General features: G+C 39.4%; 1 protein-coding gene across 1 annotated transcript; it reads right to left on the minus strand.

Moving 5' to 3' along the window:
• Positions 1-191: 191 nt before the first annotated feature.
• Positions 192-9924, minus strand: LOC103256364 (VPS10 domain-containing receptor SorCS1-like; the record flags this gene model as incomplete). Its single annotated transcript, XM_008054252.1, has 5 exons — positions 192-305; positions 4909-5039; positions 6538-6655; positions 8110-8217; positions 9833-9924. Coding segments are annotated over 5 exons (563 nt in total), but the record flags the coding sequence as incomplete, so codon positions are not given.
• Between the last annotated feature and the right edge of the window lie 5214 nt (positions 9925-15138).

Genomic DNA, 15138 nt, shown 5'->3' on the forward strand with positions numbered 1-15138 from the left:
CTGCACTCCAGTCTGGGCGACAGAGTGAGACTCCAACTCTAAATAAATAAATAAATAAAATAAACAAAAGCAGTTATATTATGCTATAAGGAAATAAGCCTGGTCTTTGATCAGAAGAAATTCTGTCAGTATGACACATACTCAAAAGCAGTAAAGACTGAACTCTCAAGGTCACTAGTTCAGACACTTACCCAGTACTGTTGAGGTAACTTTGTCCCAAGCTGCAATCCTTTGACAGAGAGGATGGATTGAACCAAAATGCCGGCAGGCACTGGCCATTACTGTGTCGCTCATAGCCATAGTCGCTGTTGGGGGAAGAGCCAAGAAAATCTTTTCAGTAAGTGTCAAAATTACTGAAAATAATTCCATGTCAGTTCAAAACCAACTTCCACTCTAACCAATTAGTTAAAAAACAAACATTCCCTTAATCAATGCCTTCTCATAGCTAGAACATTTTTCATAGAGTTTCTGTCAGTGATTCATGAAAATATTCTATACAGCCAATAATTCCATTTAAACACTTTCAAGTGGAGAGAGTAGACTGTGTTTTCATGAGAAGCATACACAACATTGATGTGGTTGAGCTCAGAGAAAGCTGTAATGAGAAAACAGGCAGCAGTGGAAACTCAACTCTCAATGAGAACTTCATTTCAGAGTCTAATACAGCCACATGTGGCACAATCCTCATTTTTGATGATGTCTTTGGGATGCTCTTCCAAGACATCTGGATCTAGCAAGTAGAGCTGAGCCAGGTCTCTCTGTGCACAAGCCATATGTTTCAAAGTCACAGCCAAAAGGAAATGTCCTTCAGGAGTGTCTCCAAAATTCCTCTAAGGAAAAGTTTTGTCCTAGGCAGTTTGTGTTGCCAGTTAGGACTGACTGCTTTAAATCCTCTCTCTACTCTGGATATAGTCAGAGACTTCCCTCTCAGTCTCCTCTGATTCATGCCTTCAAGAGTCTCTGAGTTGCCTCATTTTCTTGGCTTTCTGGCAGATGAACCTGGGCACAGAGAATGATGACAAATTGCATCTCCACATGCACAGACAAATCACAGGCAGCAATCAGCAAGCATTAGTATGAACTGGCCCATCTGTGTAATGGAGGTGAGATACTGGTACACAAAGGTCAGAAAGGGAGAAACAGGCTTAGCTCTCGGGCCTGTCACTAGGCAGCTGATACTTAGAATTCTGCACATGCCAGCTGGATGTGATGCTGGTTCAACAGAGCACAGGTAGGAAGACTTCAGAATTGCTGCCTACAGGACACCCAGTGTTCAGTTCAGGAAATTACTTCATAAATGCTAGAGAATGACAGCCAGGGTTATCTGGGGGAATGTCCAGGGAAGACCCAAGCCAAGAGGGAGCACACAGTGACAATCACCATTCATTACACCACAGCCATGTGGAATCACTGAAACTCCAGCTACTGGTAGAAACTCAGCAAAAAAACAAAGTGGTAGGTGTCACACTCCCAGACTTTAAACTTTATTATAAGGCTACAATAATCAAAACAGTCTAATATTGATACAAGAGCAGGCATATAGACCAAGGGAACAAGATAGAGATTCTGGAAGCAAAACCTCAATTTTTCAACCAACTCTTCTTTGACAAAGCCTCCATCACCAACCACTGGGTAGAGGAGAATCTGTTCAGTAAATGGTGCTAAGAAAACTGACTGACCACATACAGAAGATTGAAACAAGACTCCTACCTATCATCATACACAGAAATCAACTCTAAATGGATCAAAGACCTAAACATAAAACCTCAAACTATAAGAATCTTAGAAAATGCAGATGACATCCTTATGGCATCAATTCCTGATCAAAACCCCAAGTGTCCATGCCATTAAGAGATAAGATAGACAAGTGAGACCTCATTAAACTGACAAGTTTCTGCAAAGTCAAAGAAACCATCAAGAGAGTGGGGAAACAGCCCATAGACTGGGACAAAAATATTTGCCATCTGTATATCTGACAAATGCCTAACATCTAGGTTCTACAAGGAACTCAAATGTGCCAAAAAGAAAAAAAAAAAACAAACAGCCCCATTACAAAGTGGGCAGAAGACATGAATAGACACTTTTCAAAAGAAGACATACAAGCAGCCAACAGGTACATGAAAAAATGCTCAGCCGCACTAGTCATAAAAGAAATGCAAACTAAAACCACACTGAGATACCACCTAATTCCATTCAGAATGGCCATCATCAATAACTCAAAACACAACAGATGCTGGAGAGGATATGAGAAAAAGGAATACTTCTATACTATTGGTGGGAGTGTCTACTAGTACAGCCTCTGTGGAAAATAGTTTGGCAACTTCTAAAAGATCTAAAACTCAACCTTCCATAGGATCCCACAATCTCCCTTCTGGGACTCTACCTGGGGGAACTCAAATCACTCTATGAAATAGATATCTGTGCATGCATGTTTATTGCAGCATTGTTCACAATAGCAAAAACATGGAACCAACCATGCTGCCCACTGAAAGAGGACTGGATTAAAAAAATGTGGTACATATACATGATAGAATATTATGTAGTCATAAAGAAGTGCAAAATATGAACTTTGCAGCAGCTTGTATGGACTTAGAGTCTATACTACTGAGTGAGCTATCACAGAAACAAAGAATTGAGTACCACATGTTCTCACTCATAAGCAGGCCTTAAACAATTATCATAATACTGTAAGAAAGGGAATGGCAGTATTGGGAAACTGCCAGGGGAGGGGAAGATGGGATTGGCAGTAGTGGGAAACTGCCAGAAGAGTGGGGGGGTCCACAAGGATACCTGCATAATGAACATTTGTACATCTAACCCTGAATTGTATCCCACATCTTTAAAATTAAAAATTAAAAAAAAGAAACTTAACACCGTCATTGTGAGCCTTCTAAAATATTTTCAGAAATCAAGCAGCTTCAAAAGTCCCATTTGACAAAACAAACACACAAACAAACAAAAAAATCTCACAGTCAGTGTGACCTTGTTCATGATACACTTCCCTCTTCTCAGAATGCATTTCAGCTGGTGGGATGAGTAAAGGATTCCAGCCACAAAGATTGGGCTAACACTGAGAGGTGTGAAAGGTTGAGGAGGAGAGAATCCCAATTGTTTCCTTCATTCTAGACTAGCTTACAATTGAAAAAGAAAATAATGATGACCATAACAACAATCACCCCCACTACCAAGCCCCGGCTTATTTTGGAGTGTTGTAGAAAAGATTCCCAAAGATGCATGTGTTTCCAGGAGAAACCAGAAAATTGGGATATCTCACATTATATTTTCTCTTTGGTTTTCTATTAGAGAATAAATTTGCTCTCTGTAAAAAGAATAACTGTTTTTGTTAGGCAAAGCTACACCACTAATGTAAAATGCTAACTTCCTTTGCAAACCCTTCTTCAACAGAGTGAATGAAGAAGTAGCCAGGCTTCAGAAAGAGGAATGTGATAAATGGCTTAAAATCTCATGGTTGTTTTCCCTGTGAATGCTCTTCAGGGTGTCGGTACCAAAGAGTAGGGAAGAGTAGGATAGAGATATGAGATTTTTGTCATCGTAATAGAGTAATGTTGCACTGACTTAAACAGAAGTCATGATTGGAAAGGCCCCTGCTGAATTCCTCCTGAGCTCAAATGTAAATGAAGCCCTGTTGTCTTCTGACTCAGCCCAGGGAGATACAGGATTGGCTCTTGACTTGGTTTGTCCATCAATTAAGGGGAAACAGCCATGGGTTATTCGTCTGACTGCTGGTGGCCAGTTTTGCTAGGTCTTCTTATTTTATTTATTCAAAGAACATCTTCAGAGGTCTACCATGAAAGAAAATTTACTTTTTCTAAGATATGCGATGTATAAGTACATATTATCTTAGTCCAATCATTGATATTTTGATGATCCAGTATGGGACCTGTGATTACTACACAGTTAGAAATAAATTGCTATTCTTTGACTTTAGCTCTTATGCAGGTTAAGTTTCAGTTCCAGAACATGTAAGTATACATTTAGCAATTGATTTCTCTAAACTAAAAACATATAAATAAAGAAAACAAAAAAAAAGAAGATAGGGAACAAAGCAACAGAAAATGAGATGGAGATTATGAAGGGAGTTACCACCTACTTTTCCTCAATAATTTGTCAGCTCACCTGAACACTAAACACAGACTGAGGACAAGGCAAGGGCATCAGTGTCCCCACAAGCTAACTTTTCTACTTAGCAAATGTTCCAGGAAGCATTCTATGACACTCTGTGTTTAGTTTAACCTCCAAATGTCTCAGTATTCTCCAGCTTAAACTGTTTTAATTCTGGTAAAGTCAAAAGCCTCCTTTATCACTAGATTCACAGAAATATAGATTTGCAATGACATTAAATCCATCTAAGTTCGGAAATGTCTTCCACAGATATTATGCGCTGTATTCAACCCCACATTTTTAAAATTAAAAAAAAAAATCAAAACAAAAAAAAAAAACTCCCAGGGACAGAAAATGTACTACCTAAAAAGGCCATAGTTCCATTACTGGGAATTCCAGATTATAGAAGAGTTTCACCTAGAGCACAAACATGTTTGCTCCTTGAAAGGGCCACTCATTGTTTTCAATATTGCTGTTTGAAGCAGTGCAAGATGGATCTGGTCTCTCTTTTTGTCCTAGGAATCTATCAGTTACATGAAGACAATTTCCAGCCATCATCAGAATTCTCTTTCAGTCTACAAAAACTCTTTTTTATCTTCCTAGATACACATGCATATAGCTAGTAAATCATGATGTCTCCAATAAGGCAATTTAATAAGAATGTAGACTTGCCACTTAGCATTCTGTATGTTACTAATATATCAAATCTAAGCTCTCACTAAGGTCCATATGGGTTTGATATACTGAATAACTCCATATGATAATGTGATAACTAAACAAACTCACCAGTCAAAATCAGCCTCTGTGCAGACACAGGGTTCAGATTCCATAGCTCCTGCATATTTTCCTTGCATACATTTCCGCTCTGATTTCCGTTTCTTATATATTCTTTTTGCTCCCATGATGCATGCCTCCCCCTGTAAGGAGACAAGAATCACACACACTTGAGCACATAGGTTGGACTTTCCCTCCTCCAAATCAAGGCAGTTTAGGGAGATGTTTGCAAACCTTGTTGTAATATGGATTTTGGTAGACCCCTTGTACTAATAGCATGTTTAAAAATATCTAGAGCCCTATTATAGAATGTGACTATAAGGGAATCCTAAGAAGCACTGCGAATGTGTCAGATAACATCCTTAATTTCTTATGGAGTCAGCAAACCTTTATTTGGCAAGATGTTAGACAGTGCAATGAAGGATACACAAATAAATAAAACGCAGCCTACAGCTAATGTATTGCCAACGAATCTGTAGTAATTGAGTTCAATTCTCCTATAATAAAAGATTTATACAGCTGATCATTTATGAGCATATGAAAGAAGAGTATTGCTAAGAAATATAAAGATTCATTTTACCCCGATTTATTATCTCTGCCCACACAACTTTATAGCACTGATTTTATGTTTGTCTACCAGACAAACAAGAGATCAAAATTTAGTGCTTTTCCACAAAATAATAAAAGCTTTGAATATCACAATGCTAGTGCATCCCAAAGGGGAAAATATCAACAATGTAAATGAGTGATAATTTTATTGTTGAGCCTCTGAATAGAGTGGGTGTTTCTAGCTAATGCAGTACTCACTATCAGACACATCCATTTGGGTTTCTGAAAGACCAGAGTAGAATCTTGTTTAATCTACTATTTGTTTAATCTTACTTGAGAAACTCACTTTAACTGGCTTCATTATACATCTACATGTAAATATATTACTTAGTCTAGGTTTGGAGTATATTATATTTTTCTGCCTGAATATTTGGTGGCTTCACAGGAAGAACTACTACCATATCCTTTGAGATGCCTGCAGAATGACCTCTGCCTTGGGAAATCAAAGGAGAGATGCGTCCATCCAAGTATTTTGATATAAGCTGAATAACTGAGAGGCCGGGACAAAGGAAAGTTTCTCATTAATAATTCTGCATTCTTGTACCATTGAGTGCCTTGGAAGAAGGCAAGAAGTACTATATAATTCCAGGGAGTCAAGGTGATAGAGAGAAAGGATATTTCTGGCATTGCTCACCCAGCATAATTTTGTCATTTTATGTCTCTGTGTGCACTGCTAGACAAAACTGAAGATCTTTTCCTCACCTCCACCCCCACCATGCAACCATATGACATGCTCAGATAAATTATGTTTGGATCTCAGTGCTGAGCTGGTATTTCATTTTGAGTTGTAAGTCGAAGCCAAGCACATTTGAATTTTATCTCCCTATATCTCAGCACAATAAAAACAGAAATGACTTCACAACAAGCTATAAATGTTGAGTTTGTTCACTACTGTGGAACACAAAACATGTAAGAAAGCACTAGATGGATATTTTGGCTTAGTGAAGCCAGTTACTACATCTTAGCAACTAGCCATTCCCTAACACTTCCCAAATCTCCTGTCCAGGTTCAGTCTCAGTTCTTTCCTCCTACCTGACTGTGAAGTTGCCAGGGTCTGTAGTCCTCTTCGGCACACCGTCTATCGAAAATGGACTTGTAGTCCACTTTGACCAACTGCCATTCAGAGCGGTGGCTGAAGTGTCCAAACACTCTACAGAGTTCATGATGATAAAAATAATCACAATGACAACAATGCCACCAGTAATAACAATAGCTAGCTAGCACCTTTGGAGTGTTTATCAAGAGCTTGCTACATGCTAAGCATATTACATGGATCATATCATTTAATCTCCAAAACACATTCAAGAGGAGGGTACTGTTATTGAATTCATTTTACAGATGGATAACCTGAGGTTCATCAAGTTTTGACAACATGGAAAAATCAGAGACAAGTCACCATAACCACAAGAACCAGAACCCAGAGTGTTTGACTTTAGTACACCAATACTGTTCCACAGGAATGCTTTTTAAAAATGGCTGAGAAAACAATCACAAATGCTGTGCTCTATGCGGTTTAAGATTATACTTTAGGTTCTCTTGCTAACGTACATGGTTCCTGTGGTTTTAATGCTATTTTATCTTCCCAACAGTTCCCAGGAAAAGTGGGCATCAGAGTCAAGTAGTTATAACTGGTTCCTACATTGTGCATTTTACTCTCCTTATTCAGAGAGACTGAGGTATTTAATGAGGTGTTCGAGTCACCAATCACAGGTGTGATCACAAGTCACAAAAAGGCCTTTCTGGTTAGCTTTTTAAAATCTGTGTCTTGCAAATACAAAAACCGAATAAAGACAAATTATGAAATAAATTGCTAATTTAACTGTGTTTTTCATGGATAAAAGTGTAACTATTAGGAGTTAGAATTAGAAAATGTGCCAAGTATTCACTTTGATTTTGAAATTTTCATTGATGACAGGATCAACTACTTTAAAACCTGCCCTTTCTGCTTTCCATGTCCAGTTTTCCAAAGGAAGGAAATATCACAGATTCATATTTGAAATTCAAAGCCCATGTTTTGGAACCCATAGGCAGCTGAGTCATTAATCAAGTCTTTCACAAATTAATGATCATCAGTTTCCAGACAAAAATGAGTGTAAATGCAATTTCACAAGAACAGATTGTTCTCATTGTTTTTGTAATATTCCTTACAATTGGGTTAGGTAAAGAGCCAGGAAAAAAATACAATTCTCTGTGGCATTTTGATAAAACTCTGTGTTCTGACTTAAAGTGAAATCACTTGTATATGCCTGAGATTTTCTGCATATTCAGTTTATTTACTGTTAAAGTTTTAAATGTACAGGTTAATTTTCTATTGAAATAATCATTTCTAATTTCTTTAAGTCAACTTATTACAGAAAGAAAACAGTTTTACCCTTTTGCTTCCATCCCCAGTCTGGGTCTCCTGACAACTATCAACAAAGCAGAAAATGATTGCCTACATTTTTTTTTCCTTTTTACTGGGTACTTTTGCAGTAAGATTCACTGACTTTGCTAACAACTTCAAACCTACCAGCAGCAAATCAAACAAGGCCAGCTATAAAGCACATATTTTTTAAGGATTTACTCATACATTAAGCCTGGAACACATCCTAGTTTTCTGCTTACGTCATGATTAGAGTCTCTTCTCCAGGCTCACCCAGAACCCCATCCACAAAAAGTGGAATAGATGTGAAGCTGTATTGGCTCCAAGATCTCCCTTCATCAAAACTCAACCTAATGACAGAGAAAATAACAGTCATCAAATCTCAAAACAAAACAAAACATCTTTTCAAAGGAAACATACTATCAACCAAGAGAAAATACATTTTAAAAGTAGCTGGGGCATTGTCAAAATGAGTCTTTCATATAAATAAGTGTTCTTAATTATACCAGAAGGTAGAAATCAGATAGCCAAGCCACTGGGACCCAGATGTGTTTTTTAAAAATCATACAGCTCAGGAGAGGGCTATATGAAACAGGAATAAAAAGTTTCTGACTTTCTAAAATTTTTTTGACATTTTATTAGCTCTTAGATCTTAATATAGCCCTCTCCAAAAACCTAACTATCTAACAACAAACCTTATGGGTGATCCTGAAGAACGATAACCTTGCAAAACTTAAATAGATTAAAACCAACCCATCTCTAAGTGAGCATATCCCAAGCATGTTCTTCTTACACTGTAATAAATCCTGATCAACCTCATTGAATGAAGGGCCCAGAAGAATAGAGAGCAAGGAGAGAAATCTACAGTTTTGATGGTCACTGTAATGGAATGAAAGCATGTGTTCTCCCTAAAAATTCAAATGTTGAAAATCTAACCACCAATGTGACAATACCGGTATTAGGAAGTACAGCCTTTGGGAGGTATGTAGATTATAAAGGTGGAGCCCTGTTGAAAGGAATTAGTGCCCTTATAATAGAGCTTCAGAGCCTTGACTCCTCTAACATGTGAGGACACAGCAAGAAGACACTATCTATGAATCATCAGGTGGAGCCCTCACAGACACCAAATCTGCCAGTAGCTTGATCTTGGACTTCTCAGCTTCAGAACTGTGAGAAATAAATTCCTCTGGTTTATAAGCTACCCAGTTGATGGTATTTTGTTATAGCAATCCAAATGGACTAAGGCAGTCACAGAAAATCTTTTCTTTTGCTCTGACTGTCGCTATGGATGCTTTGACCAAGGTAAGCTCTTGCTTCTCTTTTGTAGCTTTCTGATGGGTCATCCAAGTAACTAACAGTGAAAGAAAACTATGCTTTTGACCTTGGACAAGCTCACATAAGGAGAAAGCCACTTTCAAAACCACAGATGAAGAAACCTATTGAAAACCCCTCTAGAGTTAGTTTTGCACATTTAATTGTGGAAGACTCATTGGCAGAGTTGCAGGATGTCACCTCAAAAAAGTAAATGAAAGAAGCAGAATCAGAATGAAAATAAAAGAATAGAAACAGAACTATCATGAACTGCTCATCTCTGTGTGGAATGCACATAATTAATACAAACACTAATCTCCAGAAGATGCCATTGAAGAAAGGTGACTGCAAAAAGTCAATTTATTCAAAGACTATATACCTGATTGTGAAAATTGTTCTCCTTGTGATTGTGCCAAGAGAATAAGGTAAGGGTATTGCCACATTTGAAGACCACAATGCAATTTCTCTCCAGAGACAAAACCAATCTCTCTCCCTTTCCATCTCTCTCTCTCTCTCTCCTTTCCTACTTACCCCTCTAGTAGACCTTGACATTTTACTACAAATGCTGACAAAGTTTGATGACCTGACTCCTAGACTGGTCTTAGCAGCGCAGAATCACCAGGTACCCATCTCATAAGCAGCAAGTGCCCTTACCATAGATGTCGAATTGGCAGTGATGTGTGTTTCATAGCAACCAGGACTCCACCTTGATCCAGGTACAAAACACTGTGCTCTTCTTCAAATATCTGGATACAGAAAACACATACACATGGACACATATCCACATCCACACATACCCATTGTTCAGAAAATAGATCTTCATATAAATACAAAAATCTCTTTCATTATAGATACAAATTTACCTAAATCATGGGGAGAGTATAGCTATAGAACAATGTTTCCCAATGTACACTACTTATACTATTGGTGTTATGTAAAGTGATTTTAGGTGTGTACAAAATAATTTTTTAAATGAATAGTTATGGATTCATGTTTATATTCCTTCAGTTTTATGATAACTTTTATTGATTCCCATTTCTCATGATGTAAGAATATAGTGTAACTGTTATATATTATACATCTCTAGATGGAAGGAACCTTAGAGATAGTTTAACCAACATTTTCATTTTTATAGATGAGAGAACTAGGGTTTAGAGAGGTAGTGACTTATCTAAGACCATGCATTTAGTAAGTGATGGAGCTGGGACTTGCTGCATTTCAGTGCTCTTTCTAGGTTTCTTTATTACAAAGTCTCCATGTGTTATCAAAGAAAGACACTCTTGTTTAATTCATAGATGATCTACCAAGTCATAGCTCATTCTGATCAAAATGAAATTGTCAGCTTTGGGCATATGTGTCATTAAGTTTTTCTCCAAATGTGGAGAAACCAATTTGAAGTCAAAAGGAGACACACTGGAAACAATCTTTATACCTTCTCTGTATAAGATGCATGCTGTTTTCTAGTCAAATTGCTAGTATAGCCTTATCTGGAGTTGCATTATAAACATAATCTTTTTGTCCTTTGTTTACTTTTTACGCCCAGGATGTACCCCTAGTGCTATAGAAGTAGAAATTCCGGAGTTCTGGTAAGATGGCAATGGCACAGGTGGGACTGTGAGATTCTCCGAAAGTGAGTTCCCATAAAGACTCTTACTTTCCTTCCTCCCCTCTCTTGCCCACTGCCAGCCGCACTGGTCTGAGGCCTGGAGACCCTCGATCCCATGTATGGCTGGCTACCGTGGCCCCTCTGCAACTGCTGTTCCACCCCAAGTGGCCCCAGGCCCTGGCCGAGTGGAGCTCCAGATCCCTCCCTGGCTATAACGCCTCACCTGGCCCCAAGCTGCCCGCCACTGCCTGTGGAGGCCCTCAGATATGGCCTTGTGGAGCTCTGGGATCCCTTGCTGGCTACACTGATCTTCCCGGCACTCAGCCGCTGCCAGCTCCTTCCCTGGCGGGGCACCCAGCCCAGTCTCAGGCAGTGGCAGCCTGGGGAGGCCCTCCATACCCACCCCTTGGAACTATAGGTTTGATTTCCTCCTGGGGCAACCCATCAGGCCCAAGGCCACCACTGCCCACATAGGCCCCCAACACCTGTGCCTCCAGGCTCTGCGTTGCCACCTGGGCTAAAGCACCCAAAGCCACAGCCAGTGTTTGAACCTCAGAGTTCTGGGCCCCCACCCTGGGTTCCGGGGTCCCCGCCCAGCCCCATCTCAAGCCACCTTCACTCAGGGAGGCTCTAGGCGCCTGTCGTTCAGAGATACCAGCTCCATTCCTGGCTGAAGTGCCCTGTGGGGGGCCCAAAGTCACTGCCACCACCTGCTACCCACCCTATCCACAGATGAGATGAGTGGAGAGAAAGGACAAATGGAGAGAAATGATTGGTGGAAGAGGAGCTGCCCACCGCACCCATTTTCCAGGCAGAGATTTGCATTGCCCTTCCCATCTACGAGAAGCCTCCATCTTGGTTTCTATGGTAACCCTTCGCCAAACAGGAGACAAAAGGCCCTCCACTATGCAGAATCAGAAACAGGCAACTCAGTCCTGTGACAGACCTCTCAGGCAGCAAGCCAAGGGAACCAACACAACCTATGAGTAAGTCTATCTGCCTGCAAAGGGGAGAGGCTAGAGATCAGAGCTGAAGAGACTTTAGACACTCAGGAAAGACTCCAGAGCTAATATGGTTTCTTATTTTGATTTTTGATTTTATTGCATTGACTGTTTGTTTTGCTCACTTTTGTTTGCTTTTTGAGTTAGACTACTTGCTTGTGTTGGGGGGAAAGTACATCAAAAGGCATGAGTTTATTGGACTGTCTTTGTGTGATTACCGGTATGCTTTAGGGAACTTTGTTTGTTTGCTTTTTCCTCTTTTCTGGCCTTGTGTCTCTTTTCATTCATTACTTAGTATGTATGTCTGTTTTCCCTCTTAGTCTTCTCTCTCTCCAGCTTCCTCTTGACCCTCACTTCTTCCATTATTTTCCTTTTTCTTATCTCCTTTGGTTCCAGAGAGCAAACCTCAACCCCACTGCATGGATATATTGTAAGGCAGTGGGAAGTGGGTTCCAGTGTGGCCATACACCTGTTGGTGGATACTGGGATCTGCAGAGAGATTCTGAATCACAGTTTCCCCCTCAATTAAATCTGAAAACTGCAAAAAGTACAGCCCCCAATCCACAGTCCAGCCTCAAAAGTGAACAAAGCCAGAGGATCCTCCTAAGGAAAAACAGGAGATTGAGCAAAAAGAAGTAAAAGCAACCCCACCTTCCCTGAAAAACAGAATTAAAGAAGGGGAGGGAAAGAGGGAGAGAAAATCTACACAAATGAAGAAAAACCAAAAGAAGAATATGGGTCTGTCACAGACCCCTGAGAATTCAGACACTGAGAAAACTGACTTTGGAATGCAAACAATGAATAATCCCCATAATGACTGGTCTCAAACTACAAACCCAGATATCAAGACATTAATGGAGAGATTAAAAAGAATTGAGGAGAGACAAGAGGAAACAAGCAAGGAGTTGATAACTGAGAAGAAAGTAGTAAAGAATACAGTGAATGAAATAAATAACAAACTGATAAGCATGGAAAGCAGAATTAGCCAAGCAGAAGAATCTCAGAATTTGAAGACCAAAATATAGAACTAACCCAAACTGTCAAAAACATAGAAAAGAAGCTTAAAAAGACAGAACAAGCTGGGCTCGGTGGCTCAGCCTGTAATCCCGCGCCTTGGGAGGCTGAGGTGAGTAGATTGCCTGAGCCCACGGGTTCGAGACCCACATGGGTAGCGAGACCTCATCTCTGCAATAAATCAGAAAATCAGCTGGGCGTGGTAGCACATGCCTGTAATTCCAGCTACTCGGAAGGCTGAGGCGGAAGGATTGCCGGAGCCCAGCAGGCGAGGCTGCAGTGGCCAGATGCGGCCACTGCACTCCAGTCTGGGCGACTGAGTGAGACTCCAACTCAAAAAAAAAAAAAAGACAGAACAAAACTTTCAAGAGACGAGTGATTACTACAAGAGACTGAACTTAAGAGTAATTGAACTTCCTGAGGCAGAAAGAGAGACAGAGACCACCCTGAAACAAACATTCCATGAGATTATTCAAGAAAACTTCCCTCATCTGATCAGTGATGTGAAAATTCAAACACAACAGATTCAGAGAACCCCTGCAAGACAACAAATGAGAAGACCAACTCGCAGACACATAATAATTCACCAAAACAAAGTAGGTATAAAATAACAAATCCTAAAGGAAACAAGAGAAAAAGGTCAGATTACCTACCATGGAAGACCAATTAAAACAGCAGCATATTTAACTATAGAAACCCTTCAGGTTAGGGGACCTTGGAGCCCAATCTTCAAAGTGCACAAAGATAAACAATTTCAACCAAGAATAACCTACCCAGCTAAGCTAAGCTTCATCAGTGAGGGAGAATTAAAATCTTTCCCAGATATCCATCCCTAAGAACTTACACTGCCACCAGACCACCTCTACAAGAAACACTTAAGAAAGTATTAAAAACAGAAGAAAAGGAACAAAGAAAAACAACATTCTTCACAAGAGTACAGGAAAAGGTTAAAAACACACAAACTCAACCCTCAATTCAAAGAAAGACAACAAACAAAGAGGACCAACAACAACTCTATAAGAACCTTATGATAGGGATCAACTCTCACATTTCAAAATTAGCCTGAATGTGAATGGACTAAGTGCACCAGTGAAAAGACATAGAATAGCAAAATGGATAAAATATCAGCAGGTAACAATATATATTGCCTTCAAGAGACTCATCTCACTAGAAAGGATACTCACAGACTCAAAGTAAGAGGATGGGAAACAAATTTTCAGGCAAATGGAAGAAAAAAGAAAGGAGGAGTCGTGATCTTAATCTCAGACAAAATACTCGTTAAGCTATCAAAAATTTAAAAAGATACAGAAGCTCATTACATAATGAGAAAAGGTTCAATCCATTAACAAGAAATATCTATCCTAAACATATATGCACACAACATAGGAGCACAAACTTTCATAAAGCAGCTTCTAAGTAAACTTGAAAAAAGATATTGACTCTAACACTATCATAGCTGGGACTTTAATATCCCACTCACAACCCTAGACAGATCATCAGGACAAAAAAATTAGCAACAAGATCCAGAACCTCAATGTGACACTTGGCCAAATGGACTTAATTGATACCTACAAAATACTCCACCCAACGACCACAGAATATACACTCTACTCAGCACCACATGGATTGATCACATACTTGGCCATAAGTCAAGCATAAGCAAATTTAAAAAGATCGAAATTTTGCCCTGCACCTTCTCGGACCACAGTGGAATAAAAATAAACATCAACATCAATAAGGGTCCCTCCAAAACTACAAATACAGGGACACTAAATAGCATGATGCTAAACAACTCCTGGGTCAATGATGAAATCAAAGCAGAGATTAAATGATGCCTGGAAACAAATGAAAATGAAGAAACATCTTATCAAATTCTCTGGGATGCCATGAAAGCTGTAATAAGAGGGGAATTCATATCTCTACAAACGCACATGAAGAAAATGGAAGGATCACAAATTAACAGCCTAACAAGTCACCTAAGAAAGCTGGAAAAGCAAGGCCACCAAAATTCTAACTTCAGCAGAAGAATCCAGATCACCAAAATAAAAGCCCAAATCTGGGACAGAAGACAAAAAGATAATACAAAAAAATCAATGAAACAAAAAGCTAGTTCTTTGAAAGGATAAACAAGATCGATGGTCCCCTAGCTAGACTGACCAAGAAAAAAAGAGAAAAAGTCCAATAAACACAATCAGAAACACAAAAGATGAAGTCACATCTGACCGTGAAGAAATAAAAAATATCATTAGAGACTACTATGTATACTTGTATGGAAACAAACTTGAAAACCTTAAGGAAATGGAGCACTTTCTGACATCACACAACCTGACTAGGTTGAA

This window comes from Carlito syrichta, unplaced genomic scaffold (genome assembly GCF_000164805.1).
Source record: "Carlito syrichta isolate Samal-C Ts95f unplaced genomic scaffold, Tarsius_syrichta-2.0.1 Scaffold289296, whole genome shotgun sequence".
Taxonomy (NCBI): Eukaryota; Metazoa; Chordata; class Mammalia; order Primates; family Tarsiidae; genus Carlito; species Carlito syrichta.